The sequence below is a fragment of the Salmo salar genome, chromosome 01 (genome assembly GCF_965601325.2).
Source record: "Salmo salar chromosome 01, fSalSal1, whole genome shotgun sequence".
Lineage (NCBI taxonomy): Eukaryota > Metazoa > Chordata > Actinopteri > Salmoniformes > Salmonidae > Salmo > Salmo salar.
In genome coordinates this window covers 34,854,330-34,879,002 of record NC_138291.1, presented here as the reverse complement: position 1 = coordinate 34,879,002, position 24,673 = coordinate 34,854,330, and the positions used below count along the sequence as shown (strand labels likewise).

At 44.0% G+C, this 24,673-nt stretch overlaps 1 protein-coding gene across 1 annotated transcript in view; it reads right to left on the bottom strand.

The window, feature by feature from the left end:
* Window positions 1-492: 492 nt before the first annotated feature.
* spred1 (sprouty related EVH1 domain containing 1) overlaps window positions 493-24,673 on the bottom strand; it is a 75,283-nt gene continuing 51,102 nt past the window's right edge. The window contains exons 3-6 of the mRNA XM_014193659.3: window positions 16,351-16,519; window positions 12,422-12,465; window positions 5,103-5,267; window positions 493-4,851 (exon numbers count right to left, since the gene is read on the bottom strand). Coding sequence (XP_014049134.1) covers window positions 4,156-4,851; window positions 5,103-5,267; window positions 12,422-12,465; window positions 16,351-16,519 — 1,074 coding nt within the window. The 3' untranslated portion in view covers window positions 493-4,155. The remainder of the gene's footprint in view (window positions 4,852-5,102; window positions 5,268-12,421; window positions 12,466-16,350; window positions 16,520-24,673) is intronic.

The window sequence follows — 24,673 nt, the reverse complement described above, 5'->3', positions numbered from 1 at the left end:
GTGGACTGAAAAAGCATAATAAAAACCCCATTCTGAAATGTTATTCTTTACCATTCAAGTATGTGAATGAAATGTGTAATTTGTGTACAGCCATGACCTACGGATAATGTTATTAATCTTCTATATAGTCTAACCATAATTATATGTCAAGTGATTCAACAGAATACTATTATAGTATATGTGACATTCACATGGGGAAAACATTCTGGGATGAATTTCACTTGGTCCTGGAGAACCTCAAATGGAAGGTGCTGTAATAAAGTCATCCTGCTGATGAGCGTCTTGATATTTGCTCAATGAAAAAATAACATTAGCACTAGATACCACTAGCTAGAGATAATACGTGAGAAATATTCCTGGAAAGTTTTTGCAACGTTACGTAGAATTTGGATGTAGATATGCAAGGTGGCGTCTCCACCATAGAAATATAATTACATTACCTGAGGTGGCAAGATAATAATAGTCTTTAAAAGAATCCCACAAGACAACAACAAGATTAAAACTCACCATTTTATTATGATAATGTTATTTGATATGTCAAATTACAAGTGTATGATGTAACATAAAAACAGTTACAAACATATGTATGCATATTTACATTATATATTTATGAAAAGTAACAAGCTACATCTGTATGAAGAAAATACAACTATGACATGAGTTATTGAACTATACATTTTACATCATATACTTGGAATTTTCAAACCATGATAGAAATACCTAGACATATATAAACCAATATAACCAGAACAAGAGCTGTTAAGTTTAAGATGGAAACTATGATGGACGTGAGGCACTTTTTCAAGGTTGTCAGGGTGTGACGCCAATGGCACTAAGAAACTGAAAGAAAAGATGCACGAGAAAGAAAATAAACAGGCAGTGTTTACAGAAGAATTAGAGTACCATTTTTACTGCAATTTTCAAAACACAAATGTTTTCCACTATTTAGAACTAATCACATAAATGTTACATCATCAAGCGCCGTAAGAAGAAAAAAGCCTACATACATCAGTGCACCAAAGCATTGGAAAATGTAAAAGTAACCACTCAACTGCTGTGAAAAGTAACCTTTTTAAGCAATACACTGAAGAAACAAGTTTATATAGGCATTTCATTTTAACCTAGACAAAGTCGAGAATGTACATTTGTATGCATTCCAAAGATATCCAAACTTTAAGATTGAAAGAAAGAATAATAAGACTAGCAGCAGTGGTTAAAAACTGAAGTCTTACATATGCAAAGTTAACCGACAGCTAAAAAAATATATTAAAGCAGACAGACATGTTGCATATATAATACAGTACATGATAGCGAGTTGCACTGTGCTGGTTAATGCAGAATGAAACAGGTTATTTCAGTATCTCTCAGCTAAACTTGTATAAATGTACATCCTACATTTTGCTTCTCAGCCAGCAAGTTTTTAAATCAGGTTCATCAAACCTTGGTTCAGCTTGCAATATGCAGGGCAATCCAAATTACAATATGGGATGAGAAAAAAAAATATTCAAAAAAATGGACAAACAAACCAAAACGGGTGAACACACGCACACACATACACCTAACAAACACTCGTGGTCATGGTTATATGCTGTCAGAGAACTAGATATTGTTTTAACAGTCTTTCAGAGCAGATTTTTCTCTCCCTCCCAACACAATAAAATTAGTGATTGTATCTAGCAGCTTTATATATAAACTTTTTAAAAATAAGTGGACTGTCACTACTTTGACATGTTAGCACTCTAGCCTTCCTTCCTCGGTACAAAACTAGAAAGAAACTCTATTCAACGCGCAATAGTCATTTCAATCATCAACGCCCTCTACTTTTCAATGTGAAATAATACTAAAAAGGTGACCTATGTACATAATGCTGTCAATTGAAGCTACAATATATGCTGACAGCAGTGATAAATACAGCTCTTCATTTCCAAAAAACTAAATGGGATTATTATCAGGTATTTAAATATAGTGTTACTTATTTACAGGCATTTGGATTTTGGTACCTGGGTAACATCTATATAGCATTATTAAAGTGTCCTGTCACTGACTCAGTGTGGAGAGAGGTCTATATGTTTCCCATGGTCAAGAGTTTGCATAGAAAGTAAAGAGTGCCCAGCATGGGGCATAAGGGTGGGATTTGGAAGAAGTTGACTGCCCCCGTCCAGTCTGGAGACAAGACCGAGTTGCCACATCCTTTTCTCGAGGAGTGGCGGGCCGAGGGATGGGGTTCATATCTACTGGCCAAGGTACAGGGCTGTAATGACAAGCTTTTCAAATTGGGAAGGGCGATTTTCTATCAGTTTGATAGTTTTGTCTAAATGATCAAAGAAGACTCTGTTCTCACACATTATTCAGGTGCACAGGCACAAAGTCTAAAATCAACAGTTGATGCTGTTGTGAGGAATTAGCAATAACATACTGTCTTTTTGAGATGCAGTATCAAATTAATACAACTGGGGGTCTGTCTACAGTCATTCATTGGTTGTTATCGTGGCCATTGTTCTTCTGTGTGAAATATGGATTTGAACAAGGACCTTCATATCTACCAATCAGGCTTCAACAAAGTCTGTTTTGTTACAACTAGTAACTTCTACGATCACTGTGCTTGTGCAACAATCATACTCATATGCTATAATAACCTATAGCCAAACGTACTTTCTTTCTGTGACCTTTAAAACGATGCATCCATTAATTCACGACTGGGCAAATGTTAAATTATGTATTCTAGGAGTTACCGTGGACAAGCTGCAAAATGACCTAATAACAGCAGTACATTTGACTCATTCTTACAAATGCTTCAATCACAAGGGGACAGACATACAGTACTTTTGAAACGTGGAGATGGTGCTGGAACCAAAGCTTGGAGACCAGTGCTTTCAAGGTGGGTTTTTCTCACACAAAAGTTTAGTTTTAAATTGGTGATTTCTTGTTGCCGACTAATTCAAAACTTTTAGTTTTCCCCAAACTAGCCTAATGTAAGTAACTTGTTCAACAAAGGGGCACTCACTACCCCTTAGTCACCAAAATTACATGTAAAAACTTGCTGGTTGAGTAAAATTTCAACTTTATAAATTCAAAACATAAAATGAGCAAGACACAAAGACAAACACCAGTTTCACCATGAAGCAAACATTTGATTGAGTCCAAATTGAAAATCTGGTAAAGTACATGGAATTGTGAAGTATTGGTCTCATTCGTGTAAGGTGATTCAAGGAGTGTTAACATTAACTCTTGACTTAGAAGAAACGTTTTGGGGGGGATGGAGGATGGCAAAATACATTACCATGTTTTCCCTTCTGCTCATGGAATCGATCCCTTTATGTTGGAATGCAAATAAGTGGTCCAAATCGCCTTACCAAAACAAGGAAATAATTCTAACATTATCTATGGTGAATGTCAAAAGCTATGTCATACTGTACCCGTCAAAAGATAAAGGTGTTACGTTCTTTTTTTGTTCAACATTCGACTAATAGGAAAAATAAGGAAAGACGTACACATCCACCACAGCAACATCTCTGAACTGTTAAATGACTCTAAGAATGGTCGTAAGGTTAATGTACCATTAGAATTGTGTGAAGGTTACCTTTAAGGGGGGGATAAAACATTTCTAGTGCACTTTCTCTGTCTAATAATTACACTGTCGGCCAATGCTCGAGCCAAAGGGAAGGCCACTGTTAACCAATCGCAAATTCACAAAAAAGCAAGAAAATATCCCTTTTAGCATACTGGAACACTAAGTATGTTTTCTTTCCGCACAATTGTTGTTTTCTTTTTGTTGTTCTTTGTTATTCCTTCATAAAGTTACACATTACTTCTAGAGAGAGTCTGACATGGTGGCCTGCCTGTCTGTATTATGTACGAGTGTGAGTGTGTGTTTAGTAATATCACCATGTCTGTTAATCACAACGCCTTCTCCACGCGTTCAGCTCCTGAACTTAACTTCACACTCAGAGCCCGTAAAGCACGAGGTTGGTCTTCCGTTGCCCTCTGCGTCGGAGGACACAAACATCTCCAAAAGACATCCAGAGCCAGGGGTCTATAACAACATGTCACCCCCCTTTGAGAGGTGAATGGAAAAACAAGCTTCCGCTTTCCTGTGTTAGCTAGCTGTGTTGTGGGTAGGTCGTCCCGGGTGAGGGGGGTCAGAGTTCAGTCAGGTCACCCGGCGGCCTTGTGCTTGCCCCCGCAGCATCGGCAGGCCTCCCCACAGTGGTGGCAGGCTCTCAGCGGCAGGTAGCAGCACATACAGGGAGCGATGAAGGACAGCGCCACCAGGGCCAGCCAGCGCAGGCAGAACTGCTCGTCTGCCGTGTCACACGAGCACGGGTCCGAGAAGTCTCCCTCAGAGTCGGACATGCAGTGGTAGAGCATGCTCTCGGCACACAGCATGCAGCTGACTTTATAGATGCACTGCTTGATGGGGTCTGGAGCGTCCTGGCACTGCCCCCGCCGGTTGTCCTCATGGTTAAACATTTCCCGGCAGTAGATACAGCGTGAACGCTCACCATCCTCCCGCCGCCGCCGCCCTTTTTTGGACTTGAGCAGCGGCGAGGGCTGGGTCTTGATGGAGGAGTCTTTACCCAGCCCTAGGCCTGTGCCCATACCCATACTCCCAGGGCCCGAGTGGGACTCCATGCCCGGCCCCTCGGGGAAGAGGTACTCACACTTCTTGGTGTCCAGTTTGTGGAAGGAGGCGGGGAAGTCAGGGTCCTCTCGCTCCACATCATGCTTCCACATGACGGGGTGGCGGTAGTCCTCATAACCGCGGATCAGAACGTCCTTACGAGGGTTGATCCTAACGATCTCCTCTTCGTCCATGTGAAAGCGCACGTGGCGCGTTGACTTGAAGGAGACCTAGTTGAGACAGTTATTATAGTATTGTTTATTCAGTTCAGGAGGGCGCACAACAGACATTTTAGCATGTTGTCAGCATAGATTTAAGTTTAGTTTAGTATGCATCTTGACTGATCTTTACTGTTCTTCCATGTCATGTAATAAGAAATTCTTCAGAATTAGTATACTTGACTAGGTTTAATCTCCAACCGCGATAAAGGGCTAATGATACACAATAATATAGAGTGGGTCTAGAGATGTTTGATACTGACCTGAGGAGGCAGGTAGCGTCGGTTGCTGGAGGGGAACTGGTCAAAAGGCTGAGCGCGGACATAGCAGCCTCGGCAGGGCTCAGTGGACACCACACTGTGGACATTCAGGGGGGAGAAGGGCTCCTTCATTGGTGTACAGATGGAGGGTGGCTCCTCACACAGGGGCTGCAACACAACCACACACAAATGTCAGAAATTGGCCACATCTATCAACTTCTAAACTCAGCAAAAAAAGAAACGGCCCCTTTTCAGGACCCTGTCTTTCAAAAATAATTCGTAAAAATCCAAATAACTTCACAGATCTTCATTGTAATGGGTTTAAACACTGATTCCCATGCTTGTTCAAGCATGAACATCGCTGCAGCTGTGGAATGGTCGTTAAGACACTAACAGCTTACAGACAGTAGGCAATTAAGGTCACAGTTATGAAAACTTGGGACACTGGAGAAGCCTTTCTACTGACTCTGAAAAACACCAAAAGAAGGATGCCCAGGGTTCCTGCTCATCTGTGTGAACGTGCCTTAGGCATGCTGCAAGGAGGCATGAGGACTGCAGATGTGGCCAGGGCAATAAATTGCAATGTCCGTACTGTGAGACGCCTAAGACAGTGCTACAGGGAGACAGGACGGACAGCTGATCGTCCTCGCAGTGGCAGACCACGTGTAACAACACCTATACAGGATCGGTACATCCGAACATTACACCTGTGGGACAGGTACAGGATGGCAACAACTGCCCGAGTTACACCAGGAACGCACAATCCCTTCATCAGTGCTCAAACTGTCCGCAATAGGGCTTGTAGGCCTGTTGTAAGGCAGGTCCTCACCAGACATCACCGGCAACAATGATGCCTATGGGCACAACCCCACCGTCCCTGGACCAGACAGGACTGGCAAAAAGTGCTCTTCACTGACGAGTCGCGGTTTTGTCTCACCGGGGTGATGGTCGGATTCGCGTTTATCATCGAAGGAATGAGCATTACACCGAGGCCTGTACTCTGGAGCGGGATCGATTTGGAGGTGGATGGTCCGTCATGGTCTGGGGCGGTGTGTCACAGCATCATGGGACTGAGCTTGTTGTCATTGCAGGCAATCTCAACGCTGTGCGTTCCAGGGAAGACATCCTCCTCCCTCATGTGGTACCCTCCCTGCAGGCTCATCCTGACATGACCCACCAGCATGACAATGCCACCAGCCATACTGCTCATTCTGTGCGTGATTTCCTGCAAGACAGGAATGTGTTCTGCCATGACCAGCAAAGAGCCCGGATCTCAAACCTATTGAGCACGTCTGGGACCTGTTGGATCGGAGGGTGAGGGCTTGAGCCATTCCTCCCAGAAATGTCTGGGAACTTGCAGGTGCCATGGTGGAAGAGTGGGGTAACATCTCACAGCAAGAACTGGCAAATCTGGTGCAGTCCATGAGGAGGAGATGCACTGCAGTACTTAATGCAGCTGGTGGCCACACCAGATACTGACTGTTACTTTTGATTTTGACCCCCCCTTTGTTCAGGGACACATTATTCAATTTCTGTTAGTCACATGTCTGTGGAACTTGTTCAGTTTATGTCTCAGTTGTTGAATCTTATGTTCATACAAATATTTACACATGTTAAGTTGGCTGAAAATAAACAGTTGACAGTGAGAGGACGTTTCTTTTTTTGCTGAGTTTTTATTCAACACATCATACATTCTAACTTATACAAGGCGTCTTTATTATACTTCCAACTAAGAAGCATAACACTGACTCACATTAGCTACAGATGCCACTGATGTCCTAACTTTATGAATTCCACATGTGTCCACCAGGTGGCAGCCAGAGCTCACATTTCTCCCTGTGCTTCTGCCTGAGATGACTCAAGCCCCGTCTGTTGAGAACTCCGAGTTCCTATCAGCCTCCCATGTGTTCCCACAGGCATTTTTATTGCTGTGAGATCTACAAACATGGGCCTGATAAACACATAGCCACTTCTAACCCTGTAGCCAGTTTCGCAGTCCCGTGTGGCTCAGTAGGTAGAGCATGGCGCTTGCAACGCCAGGGATATGGGTTCAACTTCCACCGGGGACCAGTACCAAAATATATGCACTCACTACTGTAAGTCACAGTGGATAAGTGCGTCTGCTAAATTAAAATGTAAAACATTCCCTCCTCTTTAAGGCTAAATGTGTCCTCAAAGGAGTCGTTTTATTTTTATTTAAAAAACATTGTTTCAAGGTATTAACGGCATCATCCACAGACAACTCCTAGTCAACTGAAGATGACAAATACTGTTAATAACTATGTAACACACAGACCAAATACATTCATACATATATAGACCAAATACATTCATACATATAGAGAGCAAATACATTGACACACACTTGTTAGGTGACAGAGTATGAGCCCAACCCCAGCAGGAGAGGAAGAAAGGTATGGAGGAGGAGATAGGCAGCCATGACTGAGAGAGGCCTTATGGCCAGCACATTTCAGCACTCACACAAGCATGGTGCTCCCATCTGTGCACATGCCAGTACACGCACGCACACACAAATTCTCACACACATATAGTACGCAACCTTACACGCAGTCACACAAAGATACATATTCTCACACACATAAGCATACACTCCCTGGCTTCATCTCTCCCTCCCTCTTTCTCTCTCTCTCTGCGTGTGGAGGAGGCTGCTGGTTAGTCAGTGCACTGTGTAAAGTAGCCCACGCCAGTGTTTTAACGCACAGCGGAAATCTGGTTTGCGCCCAGCTGCTGTTACAGTAATTACTGTCCTGTGGTTGCTAAGAGATGCCTCTCTCTCTCAACAAAGTGTGTGCGTCTTGTTTCCTCTCTGAATGCTAAAACACTGTCACACACCCAGTGTGTTAGCCGTCTGAGCAGGAAGGACAGACTAAGAAGAGGAGTGGAAAGAATAGAAAAAACAGAACAGGATAAAATAAGTGTGTGTACGAGAGCATATGTATACGTATGTGTGTGTGTGTGTGTGTGTGTGCGGCATGCATGCGTGTGAGACAGAGAGCACGGCCAACAAGTCTGCCGAGAGAATGTCATAAACCAGCTCCAGCTGGAGAAATGCAGCCCATAACTTAAAAAGACAGATGACAGCTGTGTGTGTGTGTGTGTGTGTGTGTGGTGTGTGTGTGTGTTAGGGGAGTGAAATGGGAACCAGATTTGGGCTTCCTTTTAAAGCACTGGGCTGAGCCCCACCATTCAAAGGCATGCGTGGGGGGCAATCTGGTTCTGATCTGACCCCAGAGATGTCGAGGGGGAGATGGCGGGGAGCAACCTGGCGCAGGACCAACATCAGAGCTTCAAGCGCTTCCACCCTCCCAGGCACAAACGGGGGAAGGGGCTGGGCTGCTCCGCATTCTGGAAACCCCATAAGGCACAGGTGTGTGTAGCCCATGTTGTGGGTGTGTTGAACCAGCGACTCATAAGGAGTCACAGGTCCAGGCATCTGCATGACGACCTCTGAAATATCTGGGTCCTCTGTTCACAGTATTTCATTGTGAAACATCCCGAGCAAAAAGCATTCAGATGTGTGTTAGAGAGAGAAGCAGAGGGGGAGAGAGTGGGATTGTGTATGACGAGTTCTTCAGTGTCACAGACCATGACTCATTCCTAGTATGAATCCTCGTAAACGCTGCTCAGCCCTGCTCTACACTGATTCGACAGGGGCTTCTCTTCAGTACGCTTTCTCCTCAACCAAACTACCTTACTTGACTAAAACATGCACCGTTTGACCACCCACCACTGGGGTTTGCTTCTTTAATCTCTCTTGAACTATATCACCCCACCTCCTCTCAAATACTTGGCTGCATCAAAATCTCTGCAAACACAAACTACATCTCCCACAAGTCCTCTCTTCTACATCCATTTGAGATAAGGAAAGGCTCATCCATCCCCCTCAGCTGAGGTCATGCAGTAGATGTGGTTTTTCTTTTTCATAAATCTGTCAAATGTTGCATCTAAACAAGGTTCTGCAAAGGCTAAGTCAAGGACAGCAGCATCTTTTCAATGAAGTGTGTGAATGGCTATGAGAGTGTGTGTGGGCAGGGGGGGGGGCATTTTCACAGTATGTCAGCTTTTGACAGTGTTGACTGCGTATGTGTGTGTGTGAGAGAGAGACTGGCGGTGTGTGTGAGGTGTCGGGGTGAGGGAGGGCAGGATGTGGGCTGATGAGGGCCCTACACCACACACACAGGCACACACAAGATACAGAGCCGCGCATTACACACACACACACACACACACACACACACACACATCTGGACCGGGGGTTAAGAGGTTCCAGATACAAAGAGACCTGGTTGGCCATTGATGTCTGCATATGCTCAGAGTTTCAGAGTATCAGGGGAAATCCAGACATCCTAAAACACTCTACATGGCAGACATGTTACAAGTCCAGTCAAGCTCATACAGAGAGTGACTAGGCTAAATCCAATAAAAGGCCAAACAAGCCTCCAAAGTGCCCTGCCTCCCGTGTCAAAGTGCCCTGCCTCCCGTGTCAAAGTGCCCTGCCTCCCGTGTCAAAGTGCCCTGCCTCCCGTGTCAAAGTGCCCTGCCTCCCGTGTCAAAGTGCCCTGCCTCCCGTGTCAAAGTGCCCTACCTCCCGTGTCAAAGTGCCCTACCTCCCGTGTCAAAGTGCCCTACCTCCCGTGTCAAAGTGCCCTACCTCCCGTGTCAAAGCGCCCTACCTCCCGTGTCAAAGCGCCCTACCTCCCGTGTCAAAGCGCCCTACCTCCCGTGTCAAAGCGCCCTACCTCCCGTGTCAAAGCGCCCTACCTCCCGTGTCAAAGCGCCCTACCTCCCGTGTCAAAGCGCCCTACCTCCCGTGTCAAAGCGCCCTACCTCCCGTGTCAAAGCGCCCTACCTCCCGTGTCAAAGTGCCCTACCTCCCGTGTCAAAGTGCCCTACCTCCCGTGTCAAAGTGCCCTACCTCCCGTGTCAAAGTGCCCTACCTCCCGTGTCAAAGCGCCCTACCTCCCGTGTCAAAGTGCCCTACCTCCCGTGTCAAAGTGCCCTACCTCCCGTGTCAAAGTGACTCATCTCATGGATCTTGGCTGGGCTACAGCACAAGGTCACTTTCAGCTAAATCAATTCATGTCAGAGTTTCGACGAAGAAATGAAACTGAACAAAACCCAACTTATTTCTATGGCCTTTTTAGTCTGCGTACACACAGTTCTCGCCGTCCGAGTTAAATTCTGGGATGGAGCACAGCACATAGTGATGGCTGAAACGTGTCCAGTTATGAAGAGGTGCAGGCTAATATCACACAATAGATATGTTTCCATTAACTAGTCCAGTGATTTATTTTCAAATTTTAAAAAGTTTGCGTAGAAAATAGATGTGACAATTGCCTGCTAGGGTGCGTTTCCATTCAACCATCTTGTGTCGATGAAAACAGCTGGACGTCATGACATCACACCTACAAAAAAAACATTTTAGGGAAAAAAATGATGACAAAACTAGTGGCAAATAAAAATGTAGTGGTTGAAGTGTTTCCATTATCCATTTAGGCAAATTGCGCATTAATAAATTGTTGAGAGCCTGTATATGCCCTCCCACCTATCTGTTTCACGTCTCAGGTAGCCCGCGAAAGCCAGCATGGATAGAATGCAATAATTGACTAATATTTGACATATTCTAATAATTCTAATGTGCCAATGTGTCGCCACGGCCGATGTCATGGTGGAACTTGCACTCCTGTAGAGCTGAAATAATTGGATGGTGAAACTTTATAGCCAACCAGAAAAGCAAGGAGAAGCAATTCAAGCATTCTTGAAAGTCAGGACAATCCTTGTCCTGCAAAGAAACTTTATTTTTATTCAAAAAAATGTTATTGCAAGCAGTAACGTGGAGTGGAGCTTTATAGTTACGCGGTGACATCTCGTGCGTACCTTCAAAATGATTCGGCAAGGATAAAAATGTTGTAGATCTTTCGAACGTTTCTCCTGTATCTGCCGTTTCCATTACACATACTGCAAAACTATTTTATTTTTTACATTGCTTTTGTCAAATAAACCTGGGTTAATGGAAACTTGCCTAGTGTGTGGTGGCATTTGAGTCGAGCGTTAGTTAGCTCCATCTCTTTGGCTGCGTGGCTTGGTGTGAGAGTGTGACTAGCCTCACAGTTTCTCGCCCGTGTAGCCCACTCCCAGGTCTCAGACCGCAACACTCTGATGCCAAATTACCATGGCGACACCCTTGGTTGCTCACTTACTGAACCCCCCTGCTCCTCCCACCCACCCACCCACCGGCCGCCCGCCGGCTCCTTTGCTGCCTGGCAACAGCTGTCATTGGACTTCCTGTACGGCTGATTTCTTAAAGAGGAAGCTGCTCTCCACAGGAACAGATCCTCTTGTTCCTCTCACGCCCTCTGACCTTCTCTACTCCACTCTGTGAATCAGGTCAGATACTGTGGGCTCAAAGGTGATTGCAGCCCATCCACCAGGTCACTGGTGGACACAAACCCCCCCAGATCCTGGGAATTAAAGAGCAGCAGGGGATACTAAATCATTAGTTTAGCAGGTCATCTGAAACAATGCCTTTAGTAAAGAGGTTCAGTTTGCCATGTAATACTTTCACAAATACAACGCATTGGCCCTTCGTGTCAATCTGATAGGTTTGTCTACTTGTGGTGTTTCATAAGCAAAACTTGAGCAAGGAGCAGTGTTGTGTTTCTACAGCACACTCCATATCTAAAGCAAAACCAGCTTGGGTGTGCAGGCCTTTACCTTCACTCCCTGTTGATGAGATTGAGAAAACTTTGCTATATACACTGCCGAACAGTACCAGTAGCTTGTAAAAGTTCATACTAAGGAGGACAAAGAGAACCAACTCCTTTATCAACACACTACACCTGAGCACAGTTCAATCTATCAATAGATGAGGAAATACGAGTGGTTTCAGATAACACACAAAGACAAATTGGAGAAATGTACCATGTTGACTTTTTTTTAACGAAACTTGGTTCCCAGGTATCAGTTTTGACCGGGTGACAGATATGCACACCTAAGCCGTGGGCACACTCGACAACTCCCCAGCAATGAAAGGTAAGGCAAGACCCAGGCTGCTACAACAGACCCATATCCTAAAGACAACTGTCAGAGGAGAAGACAAAGGGCCTGAAGCAGTACTTGGATAGAGTGTTGTGTTGAGCCACTGCTCAGCTTTACCTCGGCCCTGCGTCCTTGATTCAAGCACAGGAAACATAACTGAATTAAACTAGACTGGTGAGAAGTCAGGTTAGTGCGACAGAAAACCGTAGTGCCACCAAATAAAGACATGGAGAATATACGGGGACCCTAGTCCCTGGACTCACCTGTAACCCATCCAGGGAGTCCGAGTCACCAAATGCAGGAGAGCCTGAAAAAGAGAAGATTGATTAAAGTCAGAAATTCAATAAGAATTCCAGCATGTAGCTACACAGACACAGATATGACAGACAGTTCACATAACATACATCCCCACATCACCAAGTCCCTTTAATATCAAAAGTCCCTAAAATGTTACAAGTGCCCAGACGTCACACATCCCCCACAAGCATGCCACTGGTGATAGATGGGAAGAGGGAAGCCATTGAGGGAAGTATGGTAGGCCCAGACTTACATTCACCATCACAGCTAAATGGGGAAATGAAAAGCTACTCTGTGTTAGTAAGGCACATGGCCTAATGAAATCTGCTCTCTGCTTGTATAAGTACAACTCGGGTCGGGGATAAAAATCCATGACGAGTTTGAAGAAAGTAGACTTATGATAAGAATACTACATTAAACAAAAATATAAATTGCAACATGCAACAATTTCAATTGAAATAAACTCATTCATAATCTATGGATTTCACGACTGGGAATACAGATATGCATCTGTTGGTCACAGATCCCTTCAAAAAAGGTAGGGGCGTAGATCAGAAAACCAGTCAGTATCTGGTGTGACCACCATCTGCCTCATGCAGCGCAACACATCTCCTTCACATAGAGTTGATCAGGCTGTTGATTGTGGAATGTTGTCCCACTCCTCTTCAATGGCTGTGCAAAGTTTCTGGATATTGGCGGGAACTGGAACGCTGTCGAACACGTCGACCTAGAACATCCCAAACATGCTCAACGGGTGACATGTCTGGTGACTATGCAGGCCATGGAAGAACTGGGACATTTTCAGCTTCCAGGAATTGTGTACAGATCCTTGTGACATGGGGCCGTGCATTATCATGCTGAAACATGAGGTGATGGTGGTGGATGAATGGCACAACAATGGGCCTCAGGATCTCGTCACTGTCTCTCTGTGCATTCAAATTGCCATCGATAAGATGCAATTGTTTTATGCATGCCCATACCATACCCCACCGCCATCATGGGCACTTGGTTCACAATGTTGACATCAGAAAACCACTCGCCCACACAACGCCATACACATGGTCTGCCATCTGCCCGGTACAGATGATACCGGGATTCATCCGTGAAGAGTACACTTCTACAGCGTGCCAGTGGCCATCGAAGGTGAGAATTTGTCCACTGAAGTCAGTTACAACACCTAACTGCAGTCAGGTCAAGACCCTGGTGAGGACACTGAGCATGCAGATGAGCTTCCCTGAGACAGTTTGACAGTTTGTGCAGAAATTACTTGGTTGTGCAAGCCCCACAGTTTCATCAGCTGTCAGGTTGACTGGTCTCACAAGATCCTGCAGGTGAAGAAGCCGAATGTGGAGGTCCTGGGCTGGCTTGGTTATATGTGGTCTGCAGTTTTGATGCCAGTTGGACGTACTGCCAAATTCTCTAAAGTGATGTTGGAGGCGGCTTATGGTAGAGAAATTATCATTCAATTCTCAGGCAACAGTTCTGGTGGACATACCTGCAGTCAGCATGTCAATTGCACACTCGAAACTTAAGACATTTGTGGCATTGTGTTGTGAAAAAACTGCACATTTTAGAGTGGCCTTTTATTGTCCCCAGCACAAGATACACCTGTGTAATGATCATGCTGTTTAATCAGCTTCTTGATATGCCACACCTTTCAGGTGGATGAATTATCTTGGCAAAAGATAAATGTTCAATAACAGGGATGTAAACAAATGTGTGCACAACATTTGAGGGAAATAAGCTTTTTGTGTGTACGGAACATTTCTGGGATCTTTTATTTTAGCTCATGAAACACTTTACTTGTTGCGTTTATAGATTTATTCAGTGTAAGTAATAGTACTGTTGAACTTGTACCCAACTCTTAACAACATGTCTAAAAACAAGCTTTTATTGAAATGTTGGGGGAAAGAACATTTGTCCAAAGTTAAATGTTGGCAGTAGTGTAGAAAACAGAGATTAGCTCCTTTCCACTGGGACGGACGAAGAGGAAACTGTTTGTACCTACGGCATCAAGAGGCTCTTTTAAGACTCCCAGTTCACTTAATTAGGATCACCAAGACCTCATTTAAAACAAGCCAGGCAAGCAGCAGGAGAAACCAGGCATCTGTCTGTCTCGGTCTGTCTCTCCGTCTCTAGTTTAGAGAAGAAGACTGTCGGGTGGAAACGTTGCAGAATAAAACTGCGGGAGCATTCAACAGTGTGCCTGTATCTTTCTGTGTCAGTCTCTGTGTTCATTGATAATGTTATTTTTTTCCTAACCTTTATTTTTCCAGGCGCGTCTATGAGGAACAAATTCTTATTTACATTGATGGCTTGGCCAAACGTCTGTCTGTAGCACGTTGAGACAGAGACTTTCTGCAGCACGACTCTGCCAGTGCTGGGCCATGGAGCTGCCTGAACCATGTGCCCACCGTTGCCATGGCAACAGAGGACTGCAAGGTTGCCACACACACACTCAAACACACACTAAGAACACCACACACACACACACACACACACTAAGAACGCACACACACACAGACTTCGAAGCACACACACTGCAGTCCGGCAGCAGAGCGATGCAACAGGAATACAGAGGAACCTGCCTGTGTGGAGGAGAGGCATTACACAACACTGGAGGAATACAGAGGAAGAAAGAACACAACAGAGGATACAGGGAGGAGAGGAGCAGAGTAGAACAGGCACTGGGAGGCAGGCAGCACTCTTATTACACAGCCATTCCTGACAAGGCCAAAGGCATAGGCATGTGTGCTAATTTACAGCAATGATAATTCTGCTAATACGCTAGTATTGACTGTTACTTCTACTGGTTTATCAGTACCTAAGACATTCTGAGCTAGAGTTACATACACATTTTGGTATAGGCTAGTGCCCCCTTTTCATGTTGTTAGACCCCATCAGTTTCCTCCCCAGGTCTACAGGGCCAGGAGGTGGAGGAGGTATCCATAGCGCCCAAGCCAGGTTTTAATCTTGAGTAACACAGGCCAGGAGGCTGGATGGCAGATTGCTGAGCTGGCGCTTCTCCTGCTAATTGGATGCCTTTGCTACCTCTGGCACTACCTCTGCTGGAAACTCTTATCAGAGCCCCAAGCTGCTGTATTAACCTCAGCCCATCTCCAAACACTTAGCCCGGCCTACACTAGCCTTAGCCCATCTGTAACCAGGTTAGCCTAGCCCAGCTTCTGCCCACCAACAACCAGGTTAGCCTAGTCCAGCTCCTGCCCATTAACAACCAGGTTAATCTAGCCTAGCCCAGGTTCAGCACATCAACAACCATGGTAACCTAGCCTATCCTCAGCCCATCTCTAACAATGCAAGCCTGACTCTCAGCGGAGTCGGTAGAAAGTGGATGTTACCATTTTTTAGGGATACAGTATTTTCAACCTAACTTCTGGAAGTGGGGACTCCACTAGCCCAAACTCCACCTAGCCTATTCCAAACTCCACCTATCTTAAAGCCTAAACTCCAAATTTCACCAGACACAGACTGCCCCTATTTTGACAAATGCGTCCCTGAGCCCCTATCCTCCAACTCAACTGTCTAGGCTGCCAGTCTGTACAGGAAGTGGTACCCTTATCTCCTCCACAGCTGGCAAAGATAAGATAGGAGGGCCAATCATGGGTGAGTGAGCAGGGAGCAGGGGAAGTTGTCAGAGCTAATCACTTCTATGCATCAACCACCTGGAGAACATGTCAACCATTACACGCCACAGATATAAACCAACATACAATCACACGCAGAAATGTACGCTTGCACACACAGACACACACAAATTCATACAAACAGACATGCATAATGTCAGAGGAAAGGAGTCTACAAAAGCACGAGTTCTGTGAGGTATAACTGTACTGAACTGAGGTGAACAAAAGCTCAGGGGTTCTTCCTAACCCACCTTGGTTGATGTCCTCGATGGCCCTGCGGATCCCTCTATCAAAGGCCCTGGCATCGGCAGGACTCTGGAAGGTCAGGCCAAACTTCTTGTCGTTGATCCTCCAATGGTGGAATATGGGGTTGACCTTGTTGTAGACCAGGTCCTTCTTTAGAATACACTCCAGAACAACCTGACCAAACAGACACAGAGCGAGAGATGAAAATCTTCGTTAGTGACTTGAAGTTCCCAGATACTAAAACGTTGGTCCCACTACTTTAATGCAAAATAATATGATACAGAAACACACAGATCACAATCTAGTCTAGCTCTCTCCAGAAGCAGAAGAAAACCCCCCAAAAATGTATTCACCCAATAAGCAAAGCCATTCATGGTTAAAGGGATACTGCGAGATTCTAAGGTTTTATGCTACTGTACGGGTAGGTACATGTAGACTTTGTCATTGCGCTAACGCTAATTAGCATTGGCTCACAAAACTACCTCTACCATCACACTGCACACATAGGCAAAGAAAACAGTATCCACAAGTTCACCTGACTCTGGGTTAGTAGAAAAATATCTGAATTGCCTGAATCTTGCAGTATCTCTTCAAGTAGAAATCCATCTTGAGATGAGTGTAAAATCACTAAGTGGAAACTTCGTTATTTATCCCTGTCCGAGGGAGCCTTTGAGGAACAGACATCTATCCTCCATCTTACTCCTCACCCTAAGATGTTTAATTGTCTCGTTCAAATACAACACCGAAAAACAAAACGAGTGGAGAAAGAAAAGCCCCAACCCTGGATATGAAACCTCGGAAAAATATAAACAAGTCCAACACAATCATTTTAGCTATTTTTCCCCCCCTCCTCATAAATGTGTAAAACACATAACATAGTGGGGTTTAATTACAAATTATGATAAAGCAGTAGAGGGGGGTAAGTTTTGGAGGCAGCCACAGAAACTACAGAGCCTTCAGAAAGTATTCACAAATCTTGACATTTTTGTTTAACTTTTTTTTATGACTACCTCATCTCTGTATCCCACACATACAGATAGTTGTAAGGTCCCTCAGTCGAGCATTGAATTTCAAACACAGATTCAACCACAAAGATCAGGGAGGTTTTCCAACGCCTCACAAAGGGCGGCACCTATTGTAGATGGGTAAAAATAAAAAAGCAGACATTGAATACTCCTTTGAGCATGGTGCAGTTACTAATTACACTTCGGATGGTGTATCAATACACCCAGTCACTGCAAAGATGTAGGCGTCCTTCCTAACTCAGTTGCTAGAGAGGAAGGAAACCGCTCAGGGATTTCACCATGAGGCCAATGTTGACTTGAAAGCAGTTACAGAGTTTAATGTGATAGGAGAAAACTGAAGATGGATCAACATTGTAGTTACTCCACAATACTAACCTAAATGACAGAGTGAAAAGAAGCCTGTACAGAATAAAACATACATCCTGTTTACAATAAGTCACTAAAGTACAAAAATGTGTGAAAGAAATGTACTTTATGTCCTGAATACAAAATGTTTTTTGGGGGGCCAAATCCAACACATCACTGAGTACCACTCCTCATATTTTCAAGCATAGTGGTGGCTGCAGCATGGTATGCGTATACTTGTCATCCGGAAGTCTAGGGAGTTACATTTTTAATTTATTTCAGAATAGAGCTAAGCAGAGGCAAAATCGTAGAGCAAAACCTGGTTCAGTCTGCTTTCCAACAGACACTGGGAGACAAATTCACCTTCCAGCAGGACAATAACCAGTGTTGTAGTACTTGAGACGTGTCTCAGTCTTGTCTCTGTGTCAGATACACTTGTACTCTGTTTCAGACAGTGAGGACTCGTCATTTCTTCCAGAGACCAGAGGAGTAAAAAAAACAAATGATCAGCTTCCATTCAGAAAGCACATAAAATCACTTTGCGAGGCCAAATATATACACTCCTTTCTTGAAACATTAATAAAGTATTCTTAACAGCCTTCATATCTATTGTAAACATGTTTGCACAGTGGTGAACCTATTGGCCTTCAGTGTGTGACAGGTTAGTACAGTGGCGTACCTATGACCTTCAGTATGTGACAGGTTGGTGATTCTGAAAGGACAGCAACCATAATACCAGCACACTCATGTAGGAGAATGCACTTTTTGTAAAACACAAAGGGCCAGTGGTGTAGTGGAGGGTATATACGCAGGTATAGGCACTATACTCACTTGTTTTTCAGTGGGTATTGTGTATTTTCACTTCTTAATTCCTACTGGTGCGTATCAAAGTAGTTTAGTGGAGGTATACCACTTATTAATGATGTAGTACAAGAGAGAAATCTTACACAAAGTAGCCTACACAATCCCAAAGCATGTGAAATATATTCACGAGTGCCGCACAAATGGCCTACATTCAGCGGAATATCATCTGCTCGCAGCAAAAGTGTGCAGTTCAACTGGTTCTGGCATGGCGCGATTCACAGAAGAATGACATCGGTAGCCAGTAGGGTAGGAAAGACGTTTCAACTTATCTACCAGTAAATGATAACTAAGGCAATAATGGGTATGCAAACCAGGGACTGAAAAAGTTTAGTCTGAAGTGTTGGTTAGTAGGCTATTTGTGATGTGCAATTGTTTTTAGTTTTTTTTACATTTATTTCACCTTTATTTAACCAGGTAGTCTAGTTGAGAACAAGTTCTCATTTGCAACTGCGACCTGGCCAAGATAAACGCATAGCAATTCGACACATACAGAGTTAAACATGGAATAAACAAAACATAGTCAATAATACAGTAGAACAAAAGAAAACAAAAAGTCTATATACAGTGAGTGCAAATGAGGTAAGATAAGGGAGTTAAGGCAATAAATAGGCCATTGTGGCGAAGTAATTGCAATATAGCAATTAAACACTGGAATGGTAGAAGTGCAGAAGATGAATGTGCAAGTAGGGATACTGGGGTGCAAAGGAGCAAGATAAATAAATACAGTATGGGGATGAGGTAGGTAGATAGATGGGCTGTTTACAGATGGGCTATGTACAGGTGCAGTGATCTGTGAGCTGCTCGGACAGCTGGTGCTTAAAGCTAGTGAGGGAGACATAAGTCTCCAATTTCAGAGATTATTGCAGTTCGTTCCAGTCATTGGCAGCAGAGAACTAGAAGGAAAGACGACCAAATGAGGAATTGGCTTTTGGGGTGACCAGTGAGATATACCTGCTGGAGCGCGTGCTGCTATGGTGACCAGTGAGCTGAGAAGGCGGGGCTTTACCTAGCAGAGACTTGTAGATAACCTGTAGCCAGTGGGTTTGGCGGCGAGCATGAAGCGAGGGCCAACCAACGAGAGCGTACAGGTCGCAATGGTGGGTAGTGTATGGGGCTTTGGTGACAAAACAGATGGCACTGTGATAGACTGCATCCAATTTGTTGAGTAGAGTGTTTGAGGCTATTTTATAGATGACATCACCGAAGTCGAGGATCGGTAGGATGGTCAGTTTTACGAGGGTATGTTTGGCAGCATGAGTGAAAGATGCTTTGTTGCGATATAGGAAGCCGATTCTAGATTTAATTTTGGATTGGAGATGCTTAATGTGAGTCTGGAAGGAGAGTTTACAGTCTAACCAGACACCTAGGTATTTGTAGTTGTCCACGTATTCTAAGTCAGAGCCGTCCAGAGTAGTGATGCTGGACGGGCGAGCAGGTGCGGGCAATGATCGATTCAATAGCATACATTTCGTTTTACTTGCGTTTAAGAGCAGTTGGAGGCCACAGAAGGAGAGTTGTATGGCATTGAAGCTCGTCTGCAGGTTAGTTAACACAGTGTCCAAAGAGGGGCCAGAAGTATACAGAATGGTGTCGTCTGCGTAGAGGTGGATCAGAGAATCACCAGCAGCAAGAGCAACATCATTGATGTATACAGAGAAGAGAGTCGGCCCGAGAATTGAACCCTGTGGCACCCCCATAGAGACTGCCAGAGGTCTGGACAACAGGCCCTCCCATTTGACACACTGAACTCTATCAGAGAAGGAGTTGGTAAACCACGCGAGGCAATCATTTGAGAAACCAAGGCTGTCGAATCTGCCAATAAGAATGTGGTGATTGACAAGTCGAAAGCCTTGGCCAGGTCGTTGAATATGGCTGCACAGTAATGTCTCTTATTGATGGCGGTTATGATGTCGTTTAGGACCTTCTGCGTGGCTGAGGTGCACCCATGACCAGCTCTGAAAACAGATTGCATAGCGGAGAAGGTACGGTGGGATTCGAAATGGTCGGTAATCTGTTTGTTAACTTGGCTTTCGAAGACCTTAGAAAGACAGGTAAAGATAGATAAAGGTCTGTAGCAGTTTGGGTCTAGAGTGTCACCCCCTTTGAAGAGGAGGATGACCGCGGCAGCTTTCCAATCTTTGGGAATCTCAGACGATGCGAAAGAGGTTGAACAGGCTATTAATAGGGATTGCAACAATTTCGGCAGATAATTTTAGAAAGAGAGGGTCCAGATTGTCTAGCCTGGCTAATTTGTAGGGATCCAGATTTTGCAGCTCTTTCAGAACATCAGCTATCTGGATTTGGGCGAAGGAGAAATGGTGGGGGCTTTGGCGGGTTGCTGTGGAGGGTGCCGGGCAGTTGACCGGGGTAGGGGTAACCAGGTGGAAAGCATGACCAGCCATAGAGAAATGCTTATTGAAATTCTCAATTATAGTGGATTTATCGGTGGTAACAGTGTTTCCTAGCCTCAGAGCAATGGGCAGCTGGGAGGAGGTGCTCTTATTCTCCATGGACTTTACAGTGTCCCAGAACCTTTTTGAGTTAGTGCTACAGGATGCCTGTGTATATTTGTTCCTAACTTCCCTGAAAAGTTGCATATCACGGGGGCTATTCGATGCTAATGCAGAACGCCACAGGATGTTTTTGTGCTGGTCAAAGGCAGACAGGTCTGGAGTGAACCAAGGACTATATCTATTCCTAGTTCTATTTTTTTTTTAATGGGGCATGCTTATTTAAGATGGTGAGGAAGGCACTTTTAAAGAATAGCCAGGCATCATCTACTGACCGGATGAGGTCAATGTCTTTCCAGGATACGCCGGCCAGGTCGATTAGAAAGGCCTGCACGCAGAAGTGTTTTAGAGAGCGTTTGACAGTGATGAGGGGTGGTCGTTGTCATCATGTGCTGTTTGCATCAGATGCGTAGACATGGAGAGAGGCCCATCCATTGGGGGGCCAGGCCCACCCAATCAGATGTATGTTGTTTAAGCATTGTTGTGGACTTCAAATGTTTGTCTTTTTTTGAGAGTAAAAATCTGAAACATCTATAGGAAAACTAATTTTTAAAAACATAGGAAACATAGGATTTTTCACACAGGGTGCCTTTCCTGGGCGGGCGGTTAGGGAAACCTTTTGGAAATATTTGAGTATAACCACTTCTCCAGGCATCACTACATAAGGCCAATGGAAAGACAGCAGTCTCACACAGCATGATGTTAAAGGATAAGCATTCCATGAACTCAGACATAATAAGCCAGTAGGTCCAAATCATAAGAATAAAAACACAACCATTAAGCATTTCCTAATCGAAATGTACAACTATTACTTCCCAATGCAAAAAACATTTCATGTTTAGCACACAAAGTAACCAGTGATGTAAAGTTTAAAGTGGAACTGACAGAGTTTGGACTACTTTGCAGATATGAAACAAACAGACAATCATAATATCAGTAAAAAAAATATAAAATCCCCAGTTTCCGCTACAATACCAACTTTATAAGGTTTTAAAAATGGGTTCTATTTGACTCAAAGTTCCATGACGTACACTAAGGCATTGTTGGCAGAATAGATGGATCTAGTTCAATTCATGATTAATATAATTCACCAATACATTTCTTGGTAGTCCAACACATATTGCTATCAGGTTGTAAATCACAGCTGGCATTGTTTGCTGCCTCCATTCGGGATGCGATGCACTGTTTTTAGTGACTCAATATGCTGGACAAAAACGGAAGAATATAACTAAGTCTGGGAATGCCAATACAATCTAACTAGCAAGGGCAATGATCACACGTCAGTCATAACGTGGCTAATAGGCTAGCGTTTCTATTTATGTAGCAAGCTAAAAACACAGAGCCAACTGTTATTCATTTAGCATCTCCTGCGTTCGCTAATTCACTCTGGCTATCTACTCCGATTTCAGAGCACTCTCGTCTGAGTGTGCCAGAGCGGAAAACAATTGATGAATTTACAAACGCGCAACACTTGCTGAATATGACCAGTGTCAGTAAACGTAGACAAAAAAATAATATATATAGTTAGTAAAAAACGCTCATTTGCGTCTGGAAGTAGCTAGCTAGCAAGCTAGCCAACTTTAGCCAGTTCGCTTGGTTGGGACAAGCATGCATTGGCAGGCATGCTGCAGAAGAATGAGGAGGCTACAATTCCCCATTGTTTATCAGTGCAATTTTGACGGCCAACTATCTGAAAAAGCTTGAGGGTTTATATAATGTTCCTTCGTTAGATTTTAGCTTGCTCTGGCTAGCATTAGTTGTTGATCTTGTTGTTGTTTATTTGCATAACTGAGGGAGAGAGCCTACCTTTTCATGCTTGTTAGATCAATAGGACTCTAAAGTTCCAAAATGTAAGAGGACTCTGGTGGTGTTTACATATATTGTGTTTTGTGGTTTCAAGTGATCTAAAGTCACACTGTTGCAACTGCCTGTAAACACACAGTCCAGTTCAAAGTGAATGATGGCAGGCCCATGAGGCAAATGGCTTGTTGTACAAAAGGTCTACTGTAGCTCTGATTGGCTAGACCTTGGGAAGACTACTGCTCGTCTTTGGAGCAGTGACTATGTTGGCCTTCAAGAAGGCAGAAGTTTCCATAAGTTTTTGTAAAAATGGTCCCATCCATTAAGTCAAAATGTGATTGGTTGATTCAACTGTCACTCCAAAATGTTGCCCTAATACAGTTGAACGGCAGATGCCTTTATCTAACTTCTGATGGCCTAGCCAATGGCTGACTTCACTAGCTAGATTTATCTCCCCAGAGACCAGCAAAGAAAAATCTTAAAATCTGATATTTTTTTCTCCTCTTCAGTGTTAACCATTTCCTTTCCAATAAAAACTTAAGAGACTAATTCAGAACATAATTGAAAATAATATAATTATCATTGCTATAGTATTATAATTATTATTTTATAAATTCTTAGCCCTTCTCTGAAGGTGTCGAAGGCCCATTGGTTCCCCACTGTGTTTGGGTTAGTAATAATTTGTAGAGTGGCTCTATTTTCTCTGCATTTTTTGCTGTTCTGAAATATGAGCACAGAACTAGTGGACATTTTTAACTCTTATTATGGTGGTGATTTGACAAAATTACAATCATAGTCTTGAATTGGACTCGCATTTTTCTGGTCTCGGTCTTGACTTTTCTCTGACCACTTGTCCCCCTCCCGGTCTCGACTTGGTCTCGCGCCCCCCCCTCCGGCCTTGGTCTTGACTCGGACTCGATTTGCTCCAGTCTCGGTCTTGAGTCGGTCCCGCTTTAGGTGGTCTCGAACACAACACTGACAATAACCTAAAACACAAGGCCAAATATATACTGGAGTTGCGTACCAAGACAACATTGCCTAGTTGCAGTTTTGACATAAATTGTCTGGAAAATCTATGGCAAGACTTGAAAATGGCTGTCTAGCAATGATCAACAACCAACTTGACAGAAGTTGAAGAATTTTAAAAAGACTAATGTGCAATATTGTACAATCCAGGCGTGCAAAGATCTTAGAGACTTACCCAGAAAAACTCACAGCTGGAATCACTGCCAAAGGTGATTCTAGCATGTGTTGACTCAGGGGTGTGAATACAGGGGTGTAAATGAGATATTTCTGTATTTAATTTTTCAATACAACATTTCTAAACATGTTTTCACTGTCATTATCGGGTAAGAGATAAAAATAATAAAAATAAAAAAATCCATTCAGAATTCAGTCTACCACAACATAATTTGGAATAAGTCAAGGGGTATGAAAACTTTCTGAAGGCACTGCAATTGTGTTGCAGAAAGTCGGGTGCTTCCAAAAGCCCATTATTAATCAAGCGTGCTGGACGGCCTCCAGCCCTTCCCCTAGGTCAGTTGTCGCCAATCGACTGGTCGATCTTGAAGGCATTCCTAGTCGATCACCAAACATTTCTGTAGAAACACGAACGATAAAGGCTTGCTCTGTTGGCGGTAGGTGCATTTGATTCAGAAGTCCTGCGCACCGGGTAAGAAAGGTGTTCCCATTTTTAACCATTTAATTTGTCTGAATATACAAACTCCGCCTACCCGGCGAACTGGGATATCTGTGGCTAAAACGAGTGCGCCTACTGCGCTGGC